The sequence below is a fragment of the Carcharodon carcharias genome, chromosome 14, assembly GCF_017639515.1.
Source record: "Carcharodon carcharias isolate sCarCar2 chromosome 14, sCarCar2.pri, whole genome shotgun sequence".
NCBI lineage: Eukaryota > Metazoa > Chordata > Chondrichthyes > Lamniformes > Lamnidae > Carcharodon > Carcharodon carcharias.
The window spans coordinates 32892035-32915789 of record NC_054480.1 but is presented as its reverse complement, the minus strand read 5'-3'; the positions used below and the strand labels follow the sequence as shown (position 1 = coordinate 32915789).

Genomic DNA, 23755 nt, shown 5'->3' with positions numbered 1-23755 from the left:
TGTCTCTCTTTAACAGTTCCTGCATCTAATAAAAGAAGTAAATTTGGATGTGAATTGTAGATAATATTTAATTCTTATTAAAACTACTGCAAGATTCATTTTTCTATTTTATATACGAACTGAGAATCTGTGACGACATTGTCCATAATTATTGGAAGACCTACTTTGAGACACAGGTGGTCTTATGTAGACCTTTCATCAGAGATACACAAAATGGCTAAAAAAGCTATTGCAGGCATTGAACTAAAATGTGAGATATTCAACGCCACTTTCCTCTCTTTCAAATTTGTAGCTGTGAAATAACTAAACAGTCAGTAATTAAAACGTGCACTTGAGTTATTGGGTAAAACTTTTAAAAAGAGAAGGCATGATATTTTTCAGAAGCACATAATCCAGGTTAAAGTCATAGTAGGGCTTTATCTTGTCTTAATCCTTTAAATGCATTTTAGAAAAGTTCAATTCTTAATGACTGTTCCTTCTTCCTGTAAGTACTAAGAGGTAAACAGCATCTATATGTGCAAAAAATTAAGGGAAATGGAAAAAAAAATCTTTACAGAGGGTCAATGGAATGTGGAATTCTGACAAAATGTTGTAGCAGAATCCATAAATTCTTTTAAAAGGGAATTAGATACACTGTAACCTGTCTAGTCCACATGCTTGGGACCAAGTCACTTTTGGATTTCAGAATTTTTTGGCTTATAGAATGATGTTAGAATGCCCAACCATAAGTGTGTGAATCGGAAAACACTGCAGATATAAGTATTTACCTGAAACACAAAACAGTGATAAAACATTACAAAGCAGTAGTAAAAATTGGTTTATTTATCCAAATACCATATCTTCCTTGTTTCCACTCTCAAAGTACTATAGTAAAATGATGCTGATGACTTTGAGGGAGCAGATGGGTCTGCTGAAAAAATTTCCAGGCAACTGGTGTTTCTGAACAATAGATTTCCGGACTGGAGAGGTTACAGTGAAGTTGCTTAATATTGAAGAATATGGAGAGAGTGAGTGAGATTAGAGGAGGTGGTTCATGAAAAGAAAATTATCGGTCGGGAGTTGATAAATCAAATGGCATATTTTTGTGCCATGGCATTCTGATTCTATTCTTTTAAAAATCCACAACAGTTAACAAATTATTTGCTTTCAGGAAATGACTTTAATTGAACATCTGTAGAGACAGTGCAATTTTAATCATGTGCAGTAAGACCCATATTAAAGGTTGTGAGACTGTATTTGGTAAACAGTGTACCCCTAAGCTTATCCAGCCTAATGGAAAATTTGTTTTCTTTTCAGGCTGTTTGGTGGTTATTTTGCAGGCCGTTTGTACCGTACTCTCAAAGGTCACCGATGGAGGAAAGGTGCTTTTTGTGTAAGTACATCACATTGTACAGTTTTATTTGGACAAATCTTCTGAATAATTTTGGAACATGCTTGTTACTCAGGTAAATATTTGCTTCTCCAATGTGAATTAACTTTAGAAGGGATATTCTTTTTAGCCATAGTTCAATTCTAATTCAGCTTATGCTTCAAAGAATAAGGGGAGAGATTTGCCATGCTTGGCTCTTGGTATTGCTGCTTATTGATTAGTTCAGTGGTACAGGTAGGGTTATAGCATGGTAGCCTTGATTTGCTGTTGCTAGCTCAGAGCCTCACAAAGTTTTAGTTAATATATTATTTCACATCTTAGAGTTGTTGGGTTAGTTTTTTTCATAGCATAGCAAGCCTTGCTATATTGGAAAAGTGTGGAGGGTGTTCCCATATTTTCCCAGTATACGCTTTTGGTGGATGAGGCCCTATGCTCATAACTGCATTTGGAAATCGGCTATAGAACACTTCAAAATGGAATTGAAGCCTTACAAAGTTTGATATCATGAAGTCTGTTTAGAAGTTTACAGCTTCGCCCATGGGTACGGCAATTTTAATCACTCCTGAAAGTGTTCTGAGCATCATACTTAATCATAATTCCTAACTAACATTTTGAACTGGGCCAAAATCTGCCCCCTCAGCTTTCTGTTTGGTAAAAACTGACTGACTGTATTTACTATTTGCTGGATGTGACAGGCCCATCCACTTAACCTGTACCTCTGCCTCTTCATCTTCCTCTTATTAGCATCCAGAAAGGAAGATGGATTTCCCAACACAGGTGTTTATTGATTGCCAAAATATGTTAATGAGTTACAGCCAACATATTTAGGCTTCAGCAAAGCTAGCTTACTTGTATTTTAACCACTTAATGTCTTGGTTCTTTCTTATAATTTGTCTGAGTTACACGTTGCCTTAACAGCTGCAACATTTAAAGGTAACCCCCCACCACCAACCCCAAAAATCCTTTCTGTGCAAAATAGTTATAAATATCCCAAAATACATCACAGTCTTCTGTCACCACTTTCCCCAATGGGGACAAAATTACCTTAAATTTTAAAACTAAAAAATTGAAATCTAACTGCAGATCTTTAAGGAACCATGTGAGTTATATATCTGGATAGCGATTTTACTTTATAGGAGTTATTCCAGTGATTAAAGCAGTACAATGTTAATAAGTTATTTTTGAGGATTGTAGCAATATTTCTGCATTATGCTCTGCAATAAAATGTTTAGTATCTTCTCTGCTTCAGATTTAGCTTTTCAACACAGTTCCTGGCAGCCTTCTGGTCCTGTGAGGCAATGGTTTGCATCTTGGTCAGCTTGGTGTTGAACATTGCACCCAGTCTGGCATCAACAAATAGTTAAGAATTAAATTTCAAATGCCCGTAGATACTTTGCATAGTAACTTCCTCCTATACTTTATTTACCCTGCTGCTTTAGGAAAGATGAATGCATAAAATCCAATTTACCTTTGGAGGAAAGGTCCACAGATCCAAAGATTGGGCATTTAACTGAGTGAAACAGCAAATGTATTCCACCATTACAGTGTTGTTCTTGGCTACACTGCCTCAAAGAAACACTGGCATTTAAAGATTTTACTGCTTTACCTGTATTTTACTCATCGATATTGATTTGTTGTCCTCCTTACTTACAGACTGCCACTCTCTATCCTAGCATTGTATTTGGATTGTGTTTTGTCCTAAATTGTTTCATTTGGGGAAAACATTCATCAGGAGCTGTAAGTATTAATATAAACACAAATTGTTAGTAATTAGAAATATTTTTTGTAGACTAGTTTAATGCATCACTGCTACAAACCAGATTTGAGCCTTGGAAAAAAAATAGAAAGCTCTTTATCTTGTGGAGCATCTCAGAGCACACAAACAACTTTTATGCCCCTGCCTTGTTGTTTAGTTCATTGTAGTGCCCAGCAATTATGTTGCTCCCCTCCTCACTGTACTCCAAATCTACGATCCGCTGCAGATGATGAAATTGAAAGCAAAATAAAGGAGTCACAATTTATTTTAAACGAGTGCACAAATGTTTCATTTGTGCTTGTTTTTAATTGTAGTGAGAATAAAGGCACAGAACTGGTAGCTGGAACAAGAAAAGTAGAAGTTCTTGGTAGGACTTTCATCTGCATTCACATGGGCCTTGGGTTGAGAACTAACGCTGAGTTGTCTTCTTGGTCCCGGTGCTACTTTGGATGCAGAAAGTTGGATTGTCTTTCGCAGTAATAACAGTCTTAATGTGACGAACAGGTTGGAGTCATACCTAGCACAAAGGAAGATGATCGGTTGCTGGAGCTCAATCATCGGAGTTCCCCAGGGTAGTGTCTTAGGCCCAACCATCTTCAGCTGCTTCATCAATGACCTTCCTTCCATCATAAGGTCAGAAGTGGGGATGTTTGCTAAAGATTACACAATGTTCACCACTTCCGCCTCCTCAGGTACTACAGCAGTCCACATTCATATGCAGCAAGACCTGGACAATATTCAGGCTTGGATTAATAAATGGCAAGTGGCATTCATGCCACACAAGTGCCAGGTAATAACCATCTCCAACATCTAACTGTCTCCCCTTGGCATTTAATGGCATTACCGTTGCTAAATTTATATTTACAATTTATATCAATGACTTGGATAAGGGGAGCAAAGACATGGTAGCTAAATTTGCAGATGACACAAAGATAGGTAGGAAAGTAGGTTGTGAAGAGGACATGAGGCTGCAGACGGTTATAGATAGGTTTAGTGAGTGGGCAAAAATCTGGCAAATGGAGTATAATGTGGGAAAATTTGAAGTTGTTCACTTTGGCAGGAAGAATGAAAAGCCAGAATGTTACTTAAATGGAGATGGACTGCAGAATTCTGAGGTGCACAGGGATTCTAGGTGTTCTACTCAACAAAAAGTTAGTATACAGGTACAGCAAGTAATTAAGAAGGCAAATAGAGTTCTATCCTTTATTGCAAGAGGAATTGAACATTAAATTAGGGACGTTATGCTTCAGTTATAGAGTAGTGAAAATACCACATCTCGAATACTGTGTGCAGCTTTAGTTTCCTTACTTAAGGAAGGATGTAAATGCGTTTGAAGTGGTTCTGAGGAGGTTTACTAGATTGGTACCTGGAATGAGTGGGTTGGCTTATGAGGAAAGGTTGGACAGACTGGGCTTGTTTCCACTAGAATTCAGAATATTGAGGGGTGACTTGATTGAAGTATATAAGATCCTAAATGGTCTTGACAAGGTGGACATGGAAAGGATTTTTCCTCTTGTGGGTGAGCCCAGAACTACTGGGCACTGTTTTAAGATTAGCAGTTGCCTTTTTAGGACAGAAATGAGGAAAATTTTTTTCTCTCGGATGGTTATGCGATTTTGGAACTCTCTGCCTCACAAGGTGGTGGGGGCGGGGTCATTGAATATTTTTAAGGCACAGGTAGATAGATTCTTGCCAGGCAAGGGAATCAAAGGTTATCAGGGGATAGATGGGAATGTGGAATTTCAAGCACAAACAGATCAGCCATATTCTTATTGAAAGGCGGAACAGGCTCGAGGGGCCAAATTGCCTACTTCTGCCCCTAGTTCGTATGAATCCCCGACTATCATAATCCTGGGGGAATTACTGTTGACCCAGAAACTGAACCAGCCATATAAATACTGTGGCTCCAAGAGCAGGTCCGAGGCTAGGAATTCAGTGGAGAGTAACTCGCCTCCTGACTTCCCAAAACCTGTCCACCATCTATAAGGCACAAGTCAAGAATGTGATGGAATACTTTCCACCTGCGCCATTGAGTGCAACTCCAACAACAATCAAGCTCAACACCATCCAGGACAAAGCCACTGGCTGGATCTGTACCCCAGACGCCACCTTCAACATTCACTCCCTCCACCACCAGTGCACAGTGGCAGCAGTATATGCCATGTACAAGATGCACTGCAGCAACTCGCCGAGGCTCCTTCAACAGCATCTTCAAAGCCTGTGATCTTCACCACCTAGAATGACAAGAACAGCAGATTTATGAGAACACCACCACCTGCAAGTTCTCCTCCAAGCCACAAACCATCCTGACTTGGAACTATATCGCCATTCCTTCACTGTTGCTGGGTCAAAATCCTGGAACACCCTAACAGCACTGTGGGTGCACCTACAACAGTTCAAGAAGGCGGCTCAACACCATCTTCTCAAGGGCAATTAGAGATAGGCAATAAATGCTGGCCTAGCAGCAACGTCCACATCCCGTGAATGAATAAATGAAAAATTCAGAATCTTTTTGCAGCTTTAACATAGGTATTGATTACTGATTTTAATTTAGATATTTATAAAGGAGTCCAGTTTTTATTGAAACACAGTATGTAGAAGCTCTCATTATTCTAGAACTGTAATGGCTCATTTGTCTGTTAAGCCTGCACCAGTGATTTTTTTTCCAAATCAGCCATTTACTCTAATCTCACTTCCCTCCTGCCCCTAATCCTTCCATATTCCCCTTTCCAAGCCCCTATTTTAGTCAATTTTAATATTATTTATGCATTCAATTTCTACATTGGATTGTGGTAGAAAATCTCAGACAGATAGGATTAATTAATGACCTCATTGTAAAGGAGGCTCTAGGCAATAGTGATCATAACATGATAGAATTTTGCATTCAGTTTGAGGGTGAGAAGAGTAGTGTCTTCAGCTTAAATAAAGGCGGTTACAAGGTTATGAGGACAGAGTTGGCTAAAGTGGACAGGGAAAATAGGCTAAAAGGTAGTGTAGTAGAGAAATAGAGGCAGACATTTTAGGAGATATTTCATAACTCAAATATATATCCTATTGAGAAAGAAAGACTCGATGAGAAGGATGCCCTATCTAGCTAACTAAGAAAGTTAAGGATAGTATCAAATTGAATGAAATCATGTGCAATAGTGTGAAGATTAGTGTTAGGTCATAAGATTGGGCAAATTTTGGAAACCAGCAAAAAATGCCACAAAAAAATGGCGGGGGGGAATTGGAGTTTGAAAGGAAACTAGCTACAAATATAAAAACAGACAGAGTTTACACAAGTATATATAAAGGAAATGGTCCCGGCGGATTGGAAATGAAACTGAACTATTCAAGAAAGAAGGGAGACAGAAAACAGGAAATTAAAGGCTAGTTAGCCTAATGTCTGTCATTTGGAAAATGCTTGAATCCATTATTAAGAAGGAAATAGGACATTTAGAAAATCATAATACAATCAGGCAGAGTGAATATGGTTTTATGAAAGGGAAATTGTGCTTCATGGATTTATTAGAGTTTTTTGAGGAAGTACAAGCAGGGTGGATAATGGGAACTGATAGAGATGGTGTATTTGGATTTCCGAAAGGAATTCAGTATGGTGCCACGTAAAAGGTTACTACCCAAGAATGTGGTGTTGGGGTATCATATTAACATGGATAGAGGATTGGTTAGCTAACAGAAAGCAGAGTCAGAATAAGTGCAACTAATTGCCACCAGGATCAGTGCTGGGGCCTCAACTATTTACGATCTATACTAATGACTTGGATGAGTGCATGGTAGCTAAATTTGCTGATGATACAAAGATAGGTAGGAAAGCAAGTGGTGAAGAGAACAGTCTGCAAAGGGTAATGGATATTTTAAATGAGAGGGAAAACATTTGCCAGATGGGAAATAATGCAGAAAAATGTGAGCTTGTCCACTTTGGTAGGATGAATAGAAAAGCAGAATATTATTTAAATGGGAGGAGAATGCAGGAACCTGTTGTACAGAGGGATCTAGATGCCCTGGTACATGAATCACAAAATGCTTGCATGCAGATCCAGCATGTGATTGGGAAGACAAATGGAATGTTGGCCTTTATTGCAAGGGGAACAGGGTATAAAAGTAGGAGACAAAAACAGAATTACCTGGAAAAACTCAGCAGGTCTGGCAGCATCGGCGGAGAAGAAAAGAGTTGACGTTTCGAGTCCTCATGACCCTTCGACAGAACTTGCGTTCAAGTCATGAGGACTCGAAACGTCAACTCTTTTCTTCTCCGCCGATGCTGCCAGACCTGCTGAGTTTTTCCAGGTAATTCTGTTTTTGTTTTGGATTTCCAGCATCCGCAGTTTTTTTGTTTTTATAAAAGTAGGAGTGTTGCTACAGCTGTACAGGGTGTTGGCGAGACCACATCTGGAGAACTGTGCACAGTTTTGGTCATCTTACTTAAGGAGGGATATAATTACATTAGAAGCAGTTCAGAGAAGGTTCACTTGGCTATTTCCTGGGGTAAAGCTGTTACGAGGAAAGGGTTGAGCAGGTTAGGCCTATACTCATTGGAACTTAGAAGAATGGGAGATGATCTTATTGAAACGTAAGATTCTGAGGGGGCTTGACAGGGTGGATGCTGGAAGGATAGTTCCTCTAGTGGGGGTGTCTAGAACTAGGGGCACAGTTTAAAAGTAAAAGATATCCCATTTAAGACGGAGTTAAAGAAGAATATTTTCTGAGTGTCACTCCCCAGCGAGTAGTGGAAGGTGCATCAAGGCTGTTCAAGACTGAGTTAGACAGATTTCTGATCGACAAGGGAGTGGAGGGGTACGGGGGACAAGCAGGAAAGTGGGATTGAAGCCACAATCAGATCAGCCATGATCTTATTGAATAGCGGAGCAGGCTCAAGGTGCTGAATGGCCTACTACTCCTATTTCTTATGATCTTATAACCTCTTACTGTGTAAAGGATTTTCTCTAGCCCAACTCCTTTAATTATTTTTGTGATTATCTCAAATTGTACTTGCAAGCAGAAAGAACTTCAGCATGTCCCAACTAATGAATTGCGTTTGAAGAGCAGTGATTGTTGTAATATGGTGAAATGCTGCAGCCAAATTTTGCACAGGGAGGTCCCATGGAAAGCAATTAAATAAATAATTTTCTGCTTAAGGTATAACTATTGGCCAGGTCAAGCAGAACTCTCCTCTTCGAAAAGTGATGTACGGTCTTGTGTATACCTGAGAAGGCAGACAGAAATTGGTTTAACATATCATTGAAAGACAGATAGTGTAGATTTTTTTTAATTGTTCATGGGATGTGGACATCACTGTCAAAGCCAGCATTTATTGCCCATCCCTAATTGCCGTTGAGAAGGTGGTGGTGAGCTGCCACCTTGAAATGCTGCAGCCCATGCGGTGTACGTACAGTGCTGTTAGGAAAAGAGTTCCATGATTTTGACTAAGCGACAGTGAAGGAATGGTGATGGCCTGTGGTTTGGAGAGGAGCTTGCAGATGGTGGTGTTCCCGTGCATTTGATGCCCTTGTCCTTCTGGGTGGTAGGAGTCATGGGTTTGGAAGGTGCTGACGAAAGAGCCTTGGTGAGTTGCTGCAGTGCATCTTGTAGATGGTACACACTGCTGCCACTGTGCTTCAGTGTTGGAGGGAGTGAATGTTGAAGGTGGTGGATGGGGTGCCAGTCAAGCAGGCTGTTTTGTCCTGGATGGTGTCAAGCTTCTCGAGTGTCATTGGAGCTGCATTCATCCAGGTAAGTGGAGAGTATCCCATTGCCCTCCTGACTTGTGTTTTGTAGATGGTGGACAGGCTTTGAGGAATCCAGAAGTGAGTTACCCTCTGCAGAATTCCCAGCCTTGGACCTGTTCTTTGGCCACAGCATTTATATGGCTGGTCCAATTCAGTTTCTGCTTATTGTTAACCCCCCAGGATGTTGATAATCAGGATCCAGCGTTGGTAATGCTATTGAATGTCATGGGGAGATGATTAGATTCTCTCTTGTTGGAGAGTTGCCTAGCGCTTGTGTTGCACCAATGTTACTTACCACTTATCAGCCCAAGCCTGGATGTTGTCCAGGTCTTGCTGTATATAGACATGGACTGCTTCAATATTTGAGGAGTCGCAAGTGGTGCTGAACATTGTGCAATCATCAGTGAACATTCCCACTTCTGACCTTATGATGGAGGGAAGGTCATTGATGAAGCAGGTGCAGAAAGTTTGGCCTAGGACACTACACTGAGGAACTCCTGCAGTGATATCCCAGAATTGAAATGGTTGATCTCCAGCAACCACAATCATCTTCCTTTGTTCTAGGTATGATTCCAATCAGTGAAGAGTTTTCCCCATGATTCCCATCGACTTCAGTTTTGCTAGGGCTCCTTGATGCTACACTAGGTCAAATGCTGCCTTGATGTCAAGGGCAGTCACTCTGACCTCACCTCAAGTTCAGCTGTTTTGCCCATGTTTGAACCAAGATTGTAAAGAGGTCAGGAGCTAAGTGACCCAGATGGAACCCAAACTGAGCGTCCGTGAGCAGGTTATTGCTTAGTAAGTGCTGCTTGATAGCCCTGTCGATGATATCTTCCATCAGTTTGTTGATGCTTGAGAGTAGACTGGTGAGATGGTAATTGGTTACGTTGGATTAGTTCTGCTGTTTGTAGACAAGACATAACTGGGCACTTTTCCACGTGGCTGGGTAGATGTCAGTATTGTAGCTGTACTGGAACAGCTTGGCTAGGAGCATGGCTAGCTCTGGAGCACAAGTCTTCATTATTATTGCTGGAATGTTATCAGGGCCCAAAGCCTTTGCATTATCCTGTGCCTTCAGCCATTTCTTGGCATCACATAGATTCAGTCGAATCAGGCTGAAGCCTGGCATCTGTGCTGCCTGGGAGGGACATCAGGAGGAGATTGAGATGGATCATCCATTTGGCACTTCTGGTTGAAGACAGTTACAAATACTTCAGCCTTGTCTTTTGCACTGATGTGCTGGGCTCCCCATCATTGAGGATGGGGGTATTTGTGGAGCCTCCTCCACCTGTTAGTTGTTTAATTATCCACCACCATTCATGACTGGATGCGGCAGGGCTGCAGAGCATAGATCTGATCTATTGATTGTGGGAGCACTTAGCTTTATTGCATGTTACTTGGCACCTCATTTTTAGGTATGTCTAGTGCTGCTCCTGGCACGCCATCCTGCATTCTTCATTGAACGAGGTTTGATCCCCTGGCTTGATGATAATGGTAGTGTGGGGAATATGCCAGGCCTTGAGGTTATGGCTTGGGGTACAATGCAGATAGCCCACAGCGCCTCATGGGTGCCCAGTTTTGAGTTGCTTGACCTGTTTGAAATCTATCCCATTTAGCACAGTGGTAACGTCACACAACACAATGTAGGGTATCTCAGTGTGAAGGCAGGACTTTGCCTCCACAAGGACTGTGTGGTGGTCACTCCTACCAATTTTGTCACGGGCAGATGCATCTGTGACAGGACAAGAGTAGGTTTTTCTCTCTTGGTTCCCTCAACACCTCCCGCAGATCCAGTCTAGCAGCTATGCCCTTCAGGACTCATAGGGTGACACTTGAGTGCACCACAATATTATGAGCTCATGTCTCTGAATGGGGTTTGTCTCTCTGACCTGGCTCAGAGGTTTCTGCTTCTGCTTTAGTTGTGTTGCCATCACAACCTAATTTCTGTATTCTGCCAACATTAATATCAGGAAGATTCCTTGTATCCATAATACACAAGTTACAAAAGATTTGTTTTGCTGAAGGAGGGGGTGGTCAAGACACTCAAGTCGGGCGGCAGGGAAAAAAGGCACCAGAATGAGCCGAGGCTGATACCTAAGCAATAGAATTTTTAATATTAACTACCATCACCATCTGCTGAAAGAGAAATTTAGAGGACAGATTTGTTGTACTATCTGTGAACACCAATTGTCATTTCTATAAAATCTCAAACTCTGGATTCCTTTAGAAAATGGAATATAATGGGACTTCTGTTCTTGGGTACATGTGTAACTTAAGTATGAAATACATTGCAACACAATATTTGCTGTGATTTGAAGATATTCAGAGGGGTGTGTACTATGTTTTCAGATGCAGCTTGAATTTGTGATATGACCCTTTGACCATACTTTTGATTCCTTATCAGCAGAATCAGCTCAGAAGTTTCACAGTTGAATGCTGAAGTTAAACTTTAATTGCTGAATTTCGGTAACTGGGCTGTAGCATAGTTTTACAAGTTTACACTTTACATAAAGAGAACCTTACAAACTGATTATTTTTCTTCTAATCACAATTGATCAAGCACTTTGATTTCTAAAAACTATCTCCACAGTTTTTGATGAACTTTTTAGCTAACTATTGATGCTTTTTTGTATCTTTTAAAGGTTCCTTTTCCTACAATGTTGGCTCTTCTCTGCATGTGGTTTGGTATCTCCCTCCCTTTAGTATACCTTGGCTATTATTTTGGTTTTCGAAAGCAACCATATGACAACCCTGTGCGCACCAATCAAATACCACGTCAGGTCCCTGAACAGAGATGGTACATGAACAAATTTGTTGGGTAAGTTACAGATTATCAGTGCACATTCAAGGCATTGTGAAATTCATGTCTATCTTTTAGCTTCCTGCCATCAGAAATTATTTCATATAACATTTTTTATGCTGAAATGTGGTCAAAATTTACTTTGATTGAAGTTGGATTATATCCTTGCATAAGACTCCCAAACTTAATGCTTTTAGTCATCATGGTGGAGGGCATCCAGTGCAGTTGAGTGTGTTTGCTCAAACTGATGTGTGAAACAGATGCACAAATAAAACCATGCTTGCAGGGTATCTCAACAATACCCCTAAAAGGAAAAAAAAACCTTTGGTGCAGCGCACTTGTAAAATATTAGCTGCATGCTGACATTTGGTAGTGACATAGGAACCAGAGTAGGTCATTCAATCACTTTAGCCTGTTCCATCATTCAATTAGATCATGGCTGCTCTGTATTTCAACTCCCTTTACTTGCCATTGCTCCATAATCCTTGAAGTCCTTATGTAACAAAAGTTGATCAGTTTTCGTCTTGAAAAATTAATTGTCCTGGTATTCAGAGCTTTTTGAGCAGAAAGTTTCAGATTTGCACTAATCCTTTGTGAAAACTGCTTCCTGATTTCACTTCTAAAGGGTCTAGCTCTAATTTTAAGGTTATGCCCCCTGGTTCTGGATTCCCTCAAGTTTCTTTGTATAGGTACCCTATTGAATGTCTTTATCATTTTATTCATTTGGATAGACCACACCCCGGACTTCTAAACTTTCTGTTTGTAAAAGGAATTCAGACAACTTTTTGCAACTTTTCTTCGCAGTTTATCACTTTAAGTCCCAGTGCCATCCTGATTTAATCTGTGCTGTACCTTGGCAACATCAATACACCTTTCATGAGGTTTGGTGCCCAAGACTGAATACAGTGTATCTAATGGTCTCTAATCAAGGTTCCGTACAACTGAAACTTCATTTTCTCACACTTGTATTCCAACCCTCTTGAGCTAAAGGCCAACATTCCATTAGCCTTTTAACTAGTTTTTTGCACCTTTTGACATTTAAATCCCTTTGCAGCTCCACAGCTTCTAGGCTCTCGTGCTTAAAAAATATTCCAATTTGTCTCTCTTTATTCCACAGTAAATCTTCTTGCACCTCCATAAGTTGAATGCCATCTGCCAGTTTTGTCCAGTCAATTATGCTGTCTATACCCCTTTGTAGCTTCCCTGCTTTATAGCATTTTATATCTTAAAGATGGTGCTCCAAAAAGTACTATCGCTCGTAACTCAAACTTAGACCAGTACTGAGATAAATCTACTGCAGAAGGAGAGATTGCAAAGTATATGGTCAGAACATCAGAGGAATTCGGCTCCAGATAAAGAACCTCTGCATTTGCCAACTGTTGCAAAAAGGCTCGAGTTACACTGCATGTTGCAATCCTTCTGGAATTTGTTTTTATTCATTCTCAGGAAATGGCAAGGCAGACATTTATTGCCCACTAGTAGTTGCTCCAAGTAGGTGATGGTGGTTCACATTAGCAGTTTCACTGTACAAATGTTGGAAACACTCAACAGGCTAGTGAGTATCTGTGGAGAGATATATTTGTTAATAAACACTTGAATTAATTTGCATGTTTTCTTCACAGATCCTGACCTGTTGAATGTTTCTCGCATTTTCCTCACTTTGTTACAGATTTCAAACCCTGCAGTTTTTTTTTGTTCCCAGTTACAATAGTTTACTAATGCATGTGTTTCAATCATAGAATGTTAAGACACAGACAGGATATTCACCCCAGCAAGTGTTAGGTCGGTGTGTTTCTCCACATTAGGCAACTAGTCTAATCCCAATCTCCTGCTTGCTCCCCACTACCTTTTTAATAATTGGTTTTTTTTCAAGCAGCTATCTAATTCCATTTTAAAAGAATTTTATAAGCTCTGCTTTAGCAATGATTTACGACAGAGAATTCCACATTACATAGATCTGTATGGGAGAAAGTTATAGCCATCACTTTAATTTTAAATTTTACGTTCTCGTGTTTTTCTTTTGCCCAACAATGCAATCAACTTAACATTACCTTTGTCATAACCCTTAATGATAATTACCTCAATCAAATTGTTGTATTTGTGTTTCTGCACCATTGCCTGATTTTACTAACTTGTTTTTGCAGAATTCTTATGGCTGGTATCCTGCCATTTGGTGCCATGTTTATTGAGTTGTTCTTTATTTTCAGTGTAAGTAAATCTAATAAATTAGTTTTTAATCAATATTAGTTCTTTCGCTGGAGTTACTTACTGATAACCATTTCCCTACCTTTTGTATACCTTTTTGTTCTTTTCAAATATTTATCTAATTCCCCTTTTCATTATATATTTTTATAGCTGCTATTTTAATACCTGTTCTAATGACATTGAAACTACTCATTTCTTTCTTTGTCCTATTGACATTCCTGAGTTTATGTCCTCTTGTTACCTATTCACAAACCTATGGAAATTATTTTTCATTGATGCACCATTTTAAAACCATTCATAATTTTGCAAGCCTCTATTAGATTCCCCTCAGTATTTGCAATAGAAGTAAAACATACCTGTTGACCCAATTTTTATCTGTCAATACTATTTTTGCAAATATTTGAAATTATTGCAGCCATTTAAACATGGCTTTCCTAACCAGAAATTGGTGCTTTAATTAACTGCCAGCCAAACTAAATTAATAACCAGAAGAATTGTCATTATTCCACAATAGTTTAATTTAAATTAAAACTTTTTTTCTGTTTGCAGGCAATTTGGGAAAACCAGTTCTACTATCTCTTTGGATTCTTATTTTTGGTATTTATTATCCTGGTTGTGTCATGTTCTCAAATCAGCATTGTCATGGTTTACTTTCAACTTTGTGCAGAGGTATGATCAGATATAGATATTCCATTACATGACTGTCATAATTTTCATTTTGTGTGTTAAAACCTGGTTTCAAATAAGAAGGAAGTTAGAAAATCCTTTCGCTTGGTATCAAGAGAAACTGCAATCCACTATATTAGTTTTGCAGTTTCCCCTCTCCCAAAAGTGTTTGGTTGCTCACTGAGTCCATGCTTCCATGCCTCCCTCCAATGCCATATAACTTAAATGGCCATTATTTATCTATGAGCATTAATGGAGAATAACATGATGTTATAGACTGGGGCGTCATCATGGATTAAGCACTATCCTGCTTGTGCCTAGTGTCACACACATCTACTTTTAGCAGAAATAGTTGTAGTTGGGACTAGCAACCTTAGACAATTTGACCCTTCCTAACCTGAGAGTGCGAAAGTCAGCTACAATTGTGGAGCTATGACTTAGACCAGCTAACTCTGCACGTCCTAGGAATCGAACAAATCTGGGAACTGTACGACTCAGTTACTTGCTGGATAAACTCAGCAATTGGGACCTCAATCTATATTTAATTACTAATGGATAAATGTGAATCAATCATTCACAATTGCATCTTTAATGTGACAAGCAGAAATCTGATTTCTAAAAAAACTTACCTGGGTAAGTTATCATCATGGCTGAAAGTAGGGACCAGCTAAGGAGATTAGATTTGCTACATTGGCATTTTCACTTTCATTGAATCCTTTATTTTCTTTCTCCCATCTCTCCTTATTTCTTAAAGGAGTCAAGTTATACTAGAATCTGATTCCACCACTGTCTGCAGCCCACTGGTGGCTTGCCTAAGTGACCATTGTTTTTGTGTGAGTTAAAACAGTGAGTGTTGGCAGGCTGGGGTGTGGGAGTTATCATAACAAACCCAGTTCTGCTCTCATCCAAAAGTTATACACGAAAGGGGACACTATATAGCAGTCATTTCCCTATTTGCTTATTCAGTCTCTACCTCACCGCCTCATCCCCAATCAAGAGGCTGAGGCCAAATGCACCTTTATTGAAGTCAGATGCTATGTGCACTGGGATCAGATCTGGGACTTTCTTGGTCTGTACTGTAAGTTTGATACTGTGGAGTGAGGCTTTGAGTGATTCCCAGTGGGAAAGGACTTGACTAGATGCAGCATTAGGGTAATGGCAGCCCTTTTTGCTGATACTGAAAACAGATTTGACACTCGTTTCTTTCATACTAAATTTAGCATTAGTAGAATACTCCTGAGATGGTATCAGATTTATTTTGACGAAATGTCTAGTTGGGAAAGTCTTAGGATGAACACAAAACTTGAATTTTCTGTTGGGTTTGTACTTATTGAAGAAAGCTTTTATTTTAGTTCTAATGAAAACATTAACTTCTTTCCTTTGCCATTTCAGGATTATAGATGGTGGTGGAGAACGTTCTTGGTGTCTGGCGGATCAGCGTTTTATGTGCTTGTTTATGCCATATTTTATTTTGTTAATAAGGTATGAATGACAAAATAAAACTTGATTTAATTCGGTATTTTTTGATTTTGATAAACTATGAATTTGCTGATGCACAGTTTCAGGATATACGTTTTGAAAACCTTTTACAGTTTATTTTTTGGCACTGCAATTCAAAACTATTAATTTAAGAAAAACTTTATTCTTTTCTAGTTGGATATTGTGGAATTCATCCCATCATTGTTGTATTTTGGCTACACAACTCTGATGGTGCTTTCTTTCTGGCTGCTAACTGGAACTATTGGATTCTATGCTGCATACATGTTCATACGAAAAATCTACGCTGCTGTAAAAATAGACTGAAAAGACCAGCAACACATGGAGTTCATGTAGATGATGGACCTTCTAACTGTAAATGTTAATGGACATGTTGGCAAGCACCTCTTGATTCCGAAGAATATAATTTTGAAAAATTCCTTCAGTTTAGGTATGATTGCACAGTGTTCACTTTTGGAGCGATGAGGCAACAATATTGGGTTTCTTAAAAGGAAATTTTTATATGCCAATTTTGTTTCAAAAACAAATGCCCTTTTTGGAGAATAAAATATTTAGGCTGCTACATAGGCATTAATTAAAGAAAGCATTCCTACCTTTGTTCCAGTATGTCATTGTGAGTATTTTACATCAAGAATTAAATGAGCTTTTACCTACTTTATTACATTGAGTGTTATTGTGCCAGACACTTAAAAAAAAATCTATTACTGAAAATATTTGTTGCCTCTTCAGCAGTTGTATCTTAAAAGTTCAACCATTTGCAGTTAAGCTGGATATGGAAATTTTGATGTACAAATGCAACTAACAGATTTAAAGCTAGAGCCAATTCGCAAAGAGGGGTCCATAGAATGTCTATTGAGTGCCATTGATCAGAGAAATTAATTAGTTGTACTTTCTACGCAGCTCCATTAAGCAGGAAAAGATGATCTTTTTAAAAAGAGGTGTAGAATAATGGTAGCTGAAGAAGCAGCAGAGTGACTTACTTAAGTATATTTGTAAACAGGCAATGCCCATTCTATTTGAATACTTTGAAGGAAGCTGACTCGCTCACAGAAAGTAATGTTATGGGAATATGATGCCTAGAATTTGGTTGAGTTTTGATCGATGGATTTCCCACTCCTAACATTTACACAGTAAGTTGAAGAGTACCTTGTCTGAACACATTTGTTATTATAATTACAGTTGGGCCAAACAACTGAAGTGGACTATACACCAAAAAGCTGATTACACTTATTTGTTCAGATGTAAATAAAGCAAGGTTTTTTTTTTTGTTTTTTAAATGTTTCTTTTTGAAGTAATTAAATAAAAACCATGTAAACAGGAACCTTCTAGTGGAAGCTTTTAAATCACTATAGGTGCAGAATCAAAATTGCTGCAGATTTGTGGGTTCTAAAATGCAGAAGTGTGGTTTAGTAAGAGTTTGAAATCGCCTGTACTGTACTGACTAATGTTATGGATTGGACCTCAATTTACTGAGGCTGTTGTGCATTTTTAGATATGAATATATATAGGCATAGCTGCAAAAATCCAGTAGAAATATTAAAGTGTTACCAAAGCCTGACCGACTTTGTTGTTTTCTATCACTTCCTTTATGGTTTATGTGAATGGCTCATAATTAAAGCACTGAAGAACTGCATTCAGAACAAACATGTTGCACTTTGTTGTCTGTATGCAGTGCATGTGCAATACAGATAGAGCAGTTTGTTCTTTATTTTAAATACTTCATAGCTCTATGATCTAAACTGGCTTTTTGCATTGTGTACTTATTTTTTTCTTGAGCCCTTTTTAAATTAAGACCAAATTTGCATTTTGTTTGGCCTCAAAATTTGGAAATGCAGGAAGAATAGACATCGTAAAAGTCTCTTATTTGTATCTGGACCTGTGATGAAGATGGATGAGAAAATGAAAACAATAAGAAAAGAAATGGAACAATTACCTAAGTGGCTGCCACCATGATTCTATTTACTAGTCTACTGATGAAACATTACAAAATACAACATTGACTTCAATCAGCACAGACACATCCGAGTCTTTGGCTGTTCAATATATAATAAACCTGTTGATTTGCTTTTCTGTACATTTTTCTCTAACAATAGTGGTAATATAGTCCTTGAAGGGGGGGAGGGGGAAGGGGTGATATGAAGTTTACTGTGATTTAAATTTTAAGTTTTGTACATTTCTAAATATTTAAATACTCCTTTTTTGAAATTCTGCATTAAATTCTTTTTTTTCCTCCGTGGTTTCATGGGATCCAATTAATTTGTGTGTGACTTTCATGCAATGGTGTAAATAAAAGCAGTTTTGTACTTTTGCTTTTTGGTCATAGGCACTGTATGGACTGATTATGTAATTGTTTCAAAAGGCATGTTACTCTTTATATAATGTCCAGTATAAAATAAAGTATGTAAAACTTTCCTTTATACATTGTGCAGTGGTGTGACTTATATTTTTTTCATGTAATGCATCAGTTTTAAATAAGAAAATTGTATGAAGCTTGTATATTTTAGTAAATATAGGAGTAAAATATGCTTATGCACTTATCACTTTCTGGGTTTAGACAAGGTACATATGTCCCTAGAGCTAATGTATGTTTAGCCCATTACAGTGAAAACTTAATCCTGTTGTCTTCCAGCCACAAAGCTGTGTTTTTGTTTCTTGCAACTATTGGTCAACAAAGTAAAAATTGTTTTCGGATAGGGAAGTATAGCGTGGAACAAATTTTAACTCAACAATTAGAATATTGTTTGAGACCTAGGAATGTCTGTCACCCAGTCATTGTTTAATGGGTGAGTTTGGTTTGTTCTTGGCATGCATTTAGATGTGTCACTACAGAAAACTGAAGCATTTCATTTTGGATCACTTGCTATCTCAGAGCTGTTATGAGGAAGCTGGAAACAATGGGAACTCATTCCCAAATACTAAGATTTCATCTGGAATGTGTACTGCATCTCCAAGATCCATGTCATGTAGATGGAAGAATTGCTGAAACCATTTCTCACGAGAGGAACAAAGCAAGATTATATGCTCATTGGAGTAGACAGTTTCAGCTGGAGAGATACACAATCTCATTTTGCTGCCCTTTCCCTCTATCTTTTCATATTTCTCAAATACTTATCAAATCCCTTTTAACAGATTTGTTGAAGCCCATGAAATAAAAGGGACAGTGGCAACATGGATACAAGATTGGCTGAGCAATAGGAACCAGAAGTGGTGAACAGTTATTCTTTGGACTGGAGAAAGGTGTATAGTGGGTACCCCAAGGGTCGGTGTTTGATCTATATTAATGACCTTGACTTTTGTGTAAAGGGCAAAGGTCAAAATTTGTAGATGATACAAAATCTGGAAATAATGGGAACTGAGGGGGATAATGATAAACTTCAAAACAACTTAGGCTGGTGGAATGGTCAGACAAGTGGCAGATGAAATTTAATACAGAAAAGTGTGAAATTCATTTTGGTAGGAAGAATGAGAGAAATAAAGAGTACAATTGTAAAATGGGTGTAGGAGCAGAGGGACCTGGGGTACAGTAAACTTTGTGTTATCCAGCACTCTACCAACTGGAATTCTCGAGTAATGGGAATTTCTGACAGCTCAATTTTTTTAAAAAAAACCAATCACTGTTCAGATAATGCATCCTTTAAAAAAAACCTAATAGATTGTAACTAGAGTTATGTTTTGGTTTTACACTGTAATTATTGGGTCAGTTTTGGTTACTATGCCTGAACAAAGATATAGCGCATTTTGTTATGTGGCCAGAGTAATGTGACTCCCCATTAACTGGCATTTTTGATTAACCAGAGCGTGCCAGATCACAAAGATTTTACTGTATATGTTAAATTATTCAAGGTGGCAGGGCAGGTTCAGGAAGTGTTTAATAAAGCATACAGAATTCTGGGCTTTTTAAAGAGAAGCATCAAATACAAAAACATGAAAGTTATTCTCCAGAATTATTTCAATGGTTTGTGTGAGTAGGTGGAAAAGTAGCAGATGGAATTACATCCAGAGAAGTGGGAGGTAATGCATTTGAGGAGGGCAAACAAAGCCAAGAGAATACACAATATTGGGAGGGGTAGAGGAAGTGAGACACCTTGGTGTCTACAGGTCCCTGAAGGTGGCAGGACAAGTGGATAAGGTGGTAAAGAAAGCATATGGAATGCTTTATTGATGCAGTATAGAATACAAAAGCAGAGATGTAGCATTGGAACAGCTAGAATTTTGTGTATAGTTCTGATTGCCATATTACAGGAAGGGTCAAACATGGAGAAAGAGCTCAACTCCAGAGTTGAAGAGAGAGAGACTGCCCTTGCATTAAGGCAGCATTTGACTGAGTGGCATCAAGAAGCCCTAGCAAAATGGGAGTCAGTAGGAAGCAGGGAAATCTTTGCTGGTTGCAGTCATCCCTAGCACAAAGGAAAATGGTTGTGATGGCTGGTGGTCAATTGTCTCAGTCCCCAGACATAACTGCAGGAGTTCCTCAGGGTTATGCCCTCGGCCGAACCATCTTTAGCTGTTTTTTTATCATTGACCTTCCTCCCGTCACAGGGTCAGAAGTGGGATATGTACTGATGATTGTGCAATGTTCAGCATCATTTGCAACTCAAATACTGAAGCAGTCCAGGTCCAAATGCAGCAAGACCTGGACAACATCAGGCTTGGGCTGACAAGTGGCAAGTAATATTTGTGCCAGGCAATGATCATCTCCAATGAGAGAATCTAACCATCGCCCCTTGACATTCAATGGTATTACTACCACTGAATCCCCCATTATCAACATCCTTAGGGGTTATCATTGACCAGAAACTCAACTGGACTATCCAAATAAATAGTGTGGCTACAAGAGTAGGTCAGAGGCTAGGTATTCTGTGGTGTGTAACTCACCATCTGACTCCCTAAAGCCTGTCCACCATCTGCAAGTTACAAGTCAGGAGTGTGATAGAATGCTCTTGCCTGGATAAGTGCAGCTCCAATAACACTCAAGAAGCTTGACATCATCCAGGATAAAGCAATCCACTCAATTGGCACCCTGTCCACAAACATTCACTACTTCCACCACCAACAACAAGTGGCAGCAGTGTGTACCATTCACAGGATGCACTGCAGGACCTCAACTAAGGCTCCTTAGGCAGCACCTTCCAAACCCAAGACCACTACCATCTAGAAGGACAAGGGCAGCAGATACATGGGAACGCCACCACTTGAAAGTACCCCTCCAAGTCACTCACCATCCTGTCTTGGAACTATCTTGCCTTCCTTCACTGTCATTGGGTCAAAATCCTGGAACTCCCTCCCTAACAGCACTATAGATAAATCAACACCACAGAGACTGTAGCAGTTCAAGAAGGCAGCTCACTGCCACCTTCTCAGGGCAGTTAGAGGCAAGCAATAAATGCTGACCTAGCCAGCGATGTCCACATCTCATAAATGAAAAAAAAACATACTTGCTCTGGAGGGCATACAGAGGAGATTTACTAGAATGTTGCCAGGGTTTGAAAATTGCAGCTATGAGGAAAGATTGGATAGGCTGGGGTTGTTCTCCTTGGAACAGGAGGCCGAGGAGTGACCTGATTGAGGTGTACAAGATTGTGAGGGGTCTTGAATTGAGTAGCCATGGATGCCCTGTGTTCCCTAATGGAAAGGTCAATTACCAGGGGCACAGATTTAAGGTGATTGGTAGAAGAATTAGAGGGGACCTGATGAAAAACTTCACCCAGAAAGTGGTTTGTGTTTGGAATTCACTGCCTTGTTTGGAGATGGAGGCAGAAACCCTCAACTCATTTAAAAGGTACCTGGGTCTGCATCTAAAGTGCTGTAACCTGCAAGGCTACAGACCGGGTGCTGAAAGGTGGGATTATAATGGGCACCTAGTTTTTTATTTCTTCTTCAGCCGGAGCAGACACGATGGGCTAAATGGCCTCTTTCTGGGACAAAACCCTGTTTTAGCCTCAACTGGAGTATTTTGTCCAATTCTAGGCACCATGCTTGAGTTCACGAAAGCATTAGAGAAGTTGCAGAAAAGATTCACAAAGATGGTTCCACAGATGAGGGACTTTAGCTACATATTGATTGGAGAAACTAGAGCAGAGAAAAATAAAAGGAGATCTGTTAAAGGGTCTTTAAAATCATGAGGGCTCTGGACAGAGTAGATAGGGAGAAACTGCTCCCATTGATGGGAGGGTCAAAAACTAGAGGACACCAATTTAGGATGATTAAGAAGCAATAGTAACAGTAGGAAAGTATGGTTTCTGTCAATAGTTAATTGTCATAAGCCTCCATATACTAAAACCCTCTTTACTTTTCCAATTTTCCATTTCATTCTGCTGGTGATATGCTGGAGTCTGTGCCCCACCTTGTTACTGGTTAACAACCAACATTTGCTGTCTAAATCACTGGCACTTTTCAAAAAATTCATTCATGGGGTGTGGGTGTCACTGGCTAGGCCAGCATTTATTATTCATCCCTAACTGCCCTCGAACAGGGGGCATTTTTAAGAGTCCCCCACATTATTGTGGGTCTGGAGTCACATGTAGGCCAGACCAGGTAAGGATGACAGATTTCCTTCCCTAAAGGACATTAGTGAACCAGATGGGTTTTTACAACAATCGGAGATGATTTCATTAGGCTTTTAATTCCAGATTTTTACTGAAATAAAATTTCACTATCTGCCATGGCGGGATTTGAACCCAGGTCTTCAGAGTATTACCCTGGGTCTCTGGAATACTGGCCCAGTGACAATACCACTATGTCACCACCTCCCCCTGCCATTGTATATGGTAAATGATGCAACAACTGCAGGCCCAATATTTCACTCTTTTAATGCCTTTAACAAATTTTGAAAGCTCCAATTTGGCATGCCTGGTGCTGTGAATAAAGTTCCTCTATTCCTGGTATCCTTCTAGTAGACTTGCTCTGTACTCCTATGGCTCTTTCCTTAAATAGTATGGGTCAGACTGCATATTTTTTATCTTATATATCTTTTATACAAAGAACAAAGAAAGGTACAGCACAAGAACTGCGCCGATTATATTGTCCGTCAACTAAAACATTTTGCACTTCCGGGGTCCGTATCCCTCTATTCCCATTCTATTCATGTATTTGCCTCTACATTCTAGGTTTATACATAGTTAAAAGAAACAATCATAATGACCTTATTTATGGGCGTTTATAGTTGCATTTCCACCTTTGCAGAGCTCAGTACCCACATCCCTAGGTCTCTGCCCCCTGCTTCAGGAATCTTTGGCTGAACTTTTTGACTGCAGTAACTTAAGGGTTTCTGCAGATCTTCTTCCAGAGAATACACTTTGTCCCATTTCTCTGGGATTTCTATAAATCTTCTAAAGCTACTGTGAAAAAAAAATCAGGGGCTCAAAAATTCAACTGTTTTGCTTTCTTTCCTAAATGTGTCACTGCATCAACATTGGCCAGAACTTTGCAGTGGTAATCATGGCAGAACAGTCAGCATTCACTGGCATCGCTCGACTGAAATTGACAGCAACTTTACACGTACACACAAGAATGTGGCAAATCCAGAAGTTACTGTCAATAATTCTATATCCTCTTGAGGCACCCAGAAACTGAAATCAGTTGAATTGATAAGAACTTGTTAATCTTACTCTGGAAACTCTTGAAAAGGCTGCACCTTGTTGAATGAGCTTTAGCTGCACTAACTCCATAATTACTACAGCTGGGTATTTCAGAACAGCTTTTTGTTTTTCACATTTGTCAGTTGCTAAATTTGC

General features: G+C 39.3%; 1 protein-coding gene across 1 annotated transcript in view; it reads left to right on the top strand.

Moving 5' to 3' along the window:
• Window positions 1–18439, top strand: part of tm9sf4 (transmembrane 9 superfamily protein member 4) — a 73761-nt gene extending 55322 nt beyond the window's left edge. The window contains exons 12-18 of the mRNA XM_041204311.1: window positions 1297–1372; window positions 3023–3106; window positions 11497–11672; window positions 13799–13862; window positions 14409–14528; window positions 15918–16007; window positions 16179–18439. Of these exons, the coding sequence (XP_041060245.1) occupies window positions 1297–1372; window positions 3023–3106; window positions 11497–11672; window positions 13799–13862; window positions 14409–14528; window positions 15918–16007; window positions 16179–16328 (760 nt within the window). The 3' untranslated portion in view covers window positions 16329–18439. The remainder of the gene's footprint in view (window positions 1–1296; window positions 1373–3022; window positions 3107–11496; window positions 11673–13798; window positions 13863–14408; window positions 14529–15917; window positions 16008–16178) is intronic.
• Window positions 18440–23755: the final 5316 nt, after the last annotated feature.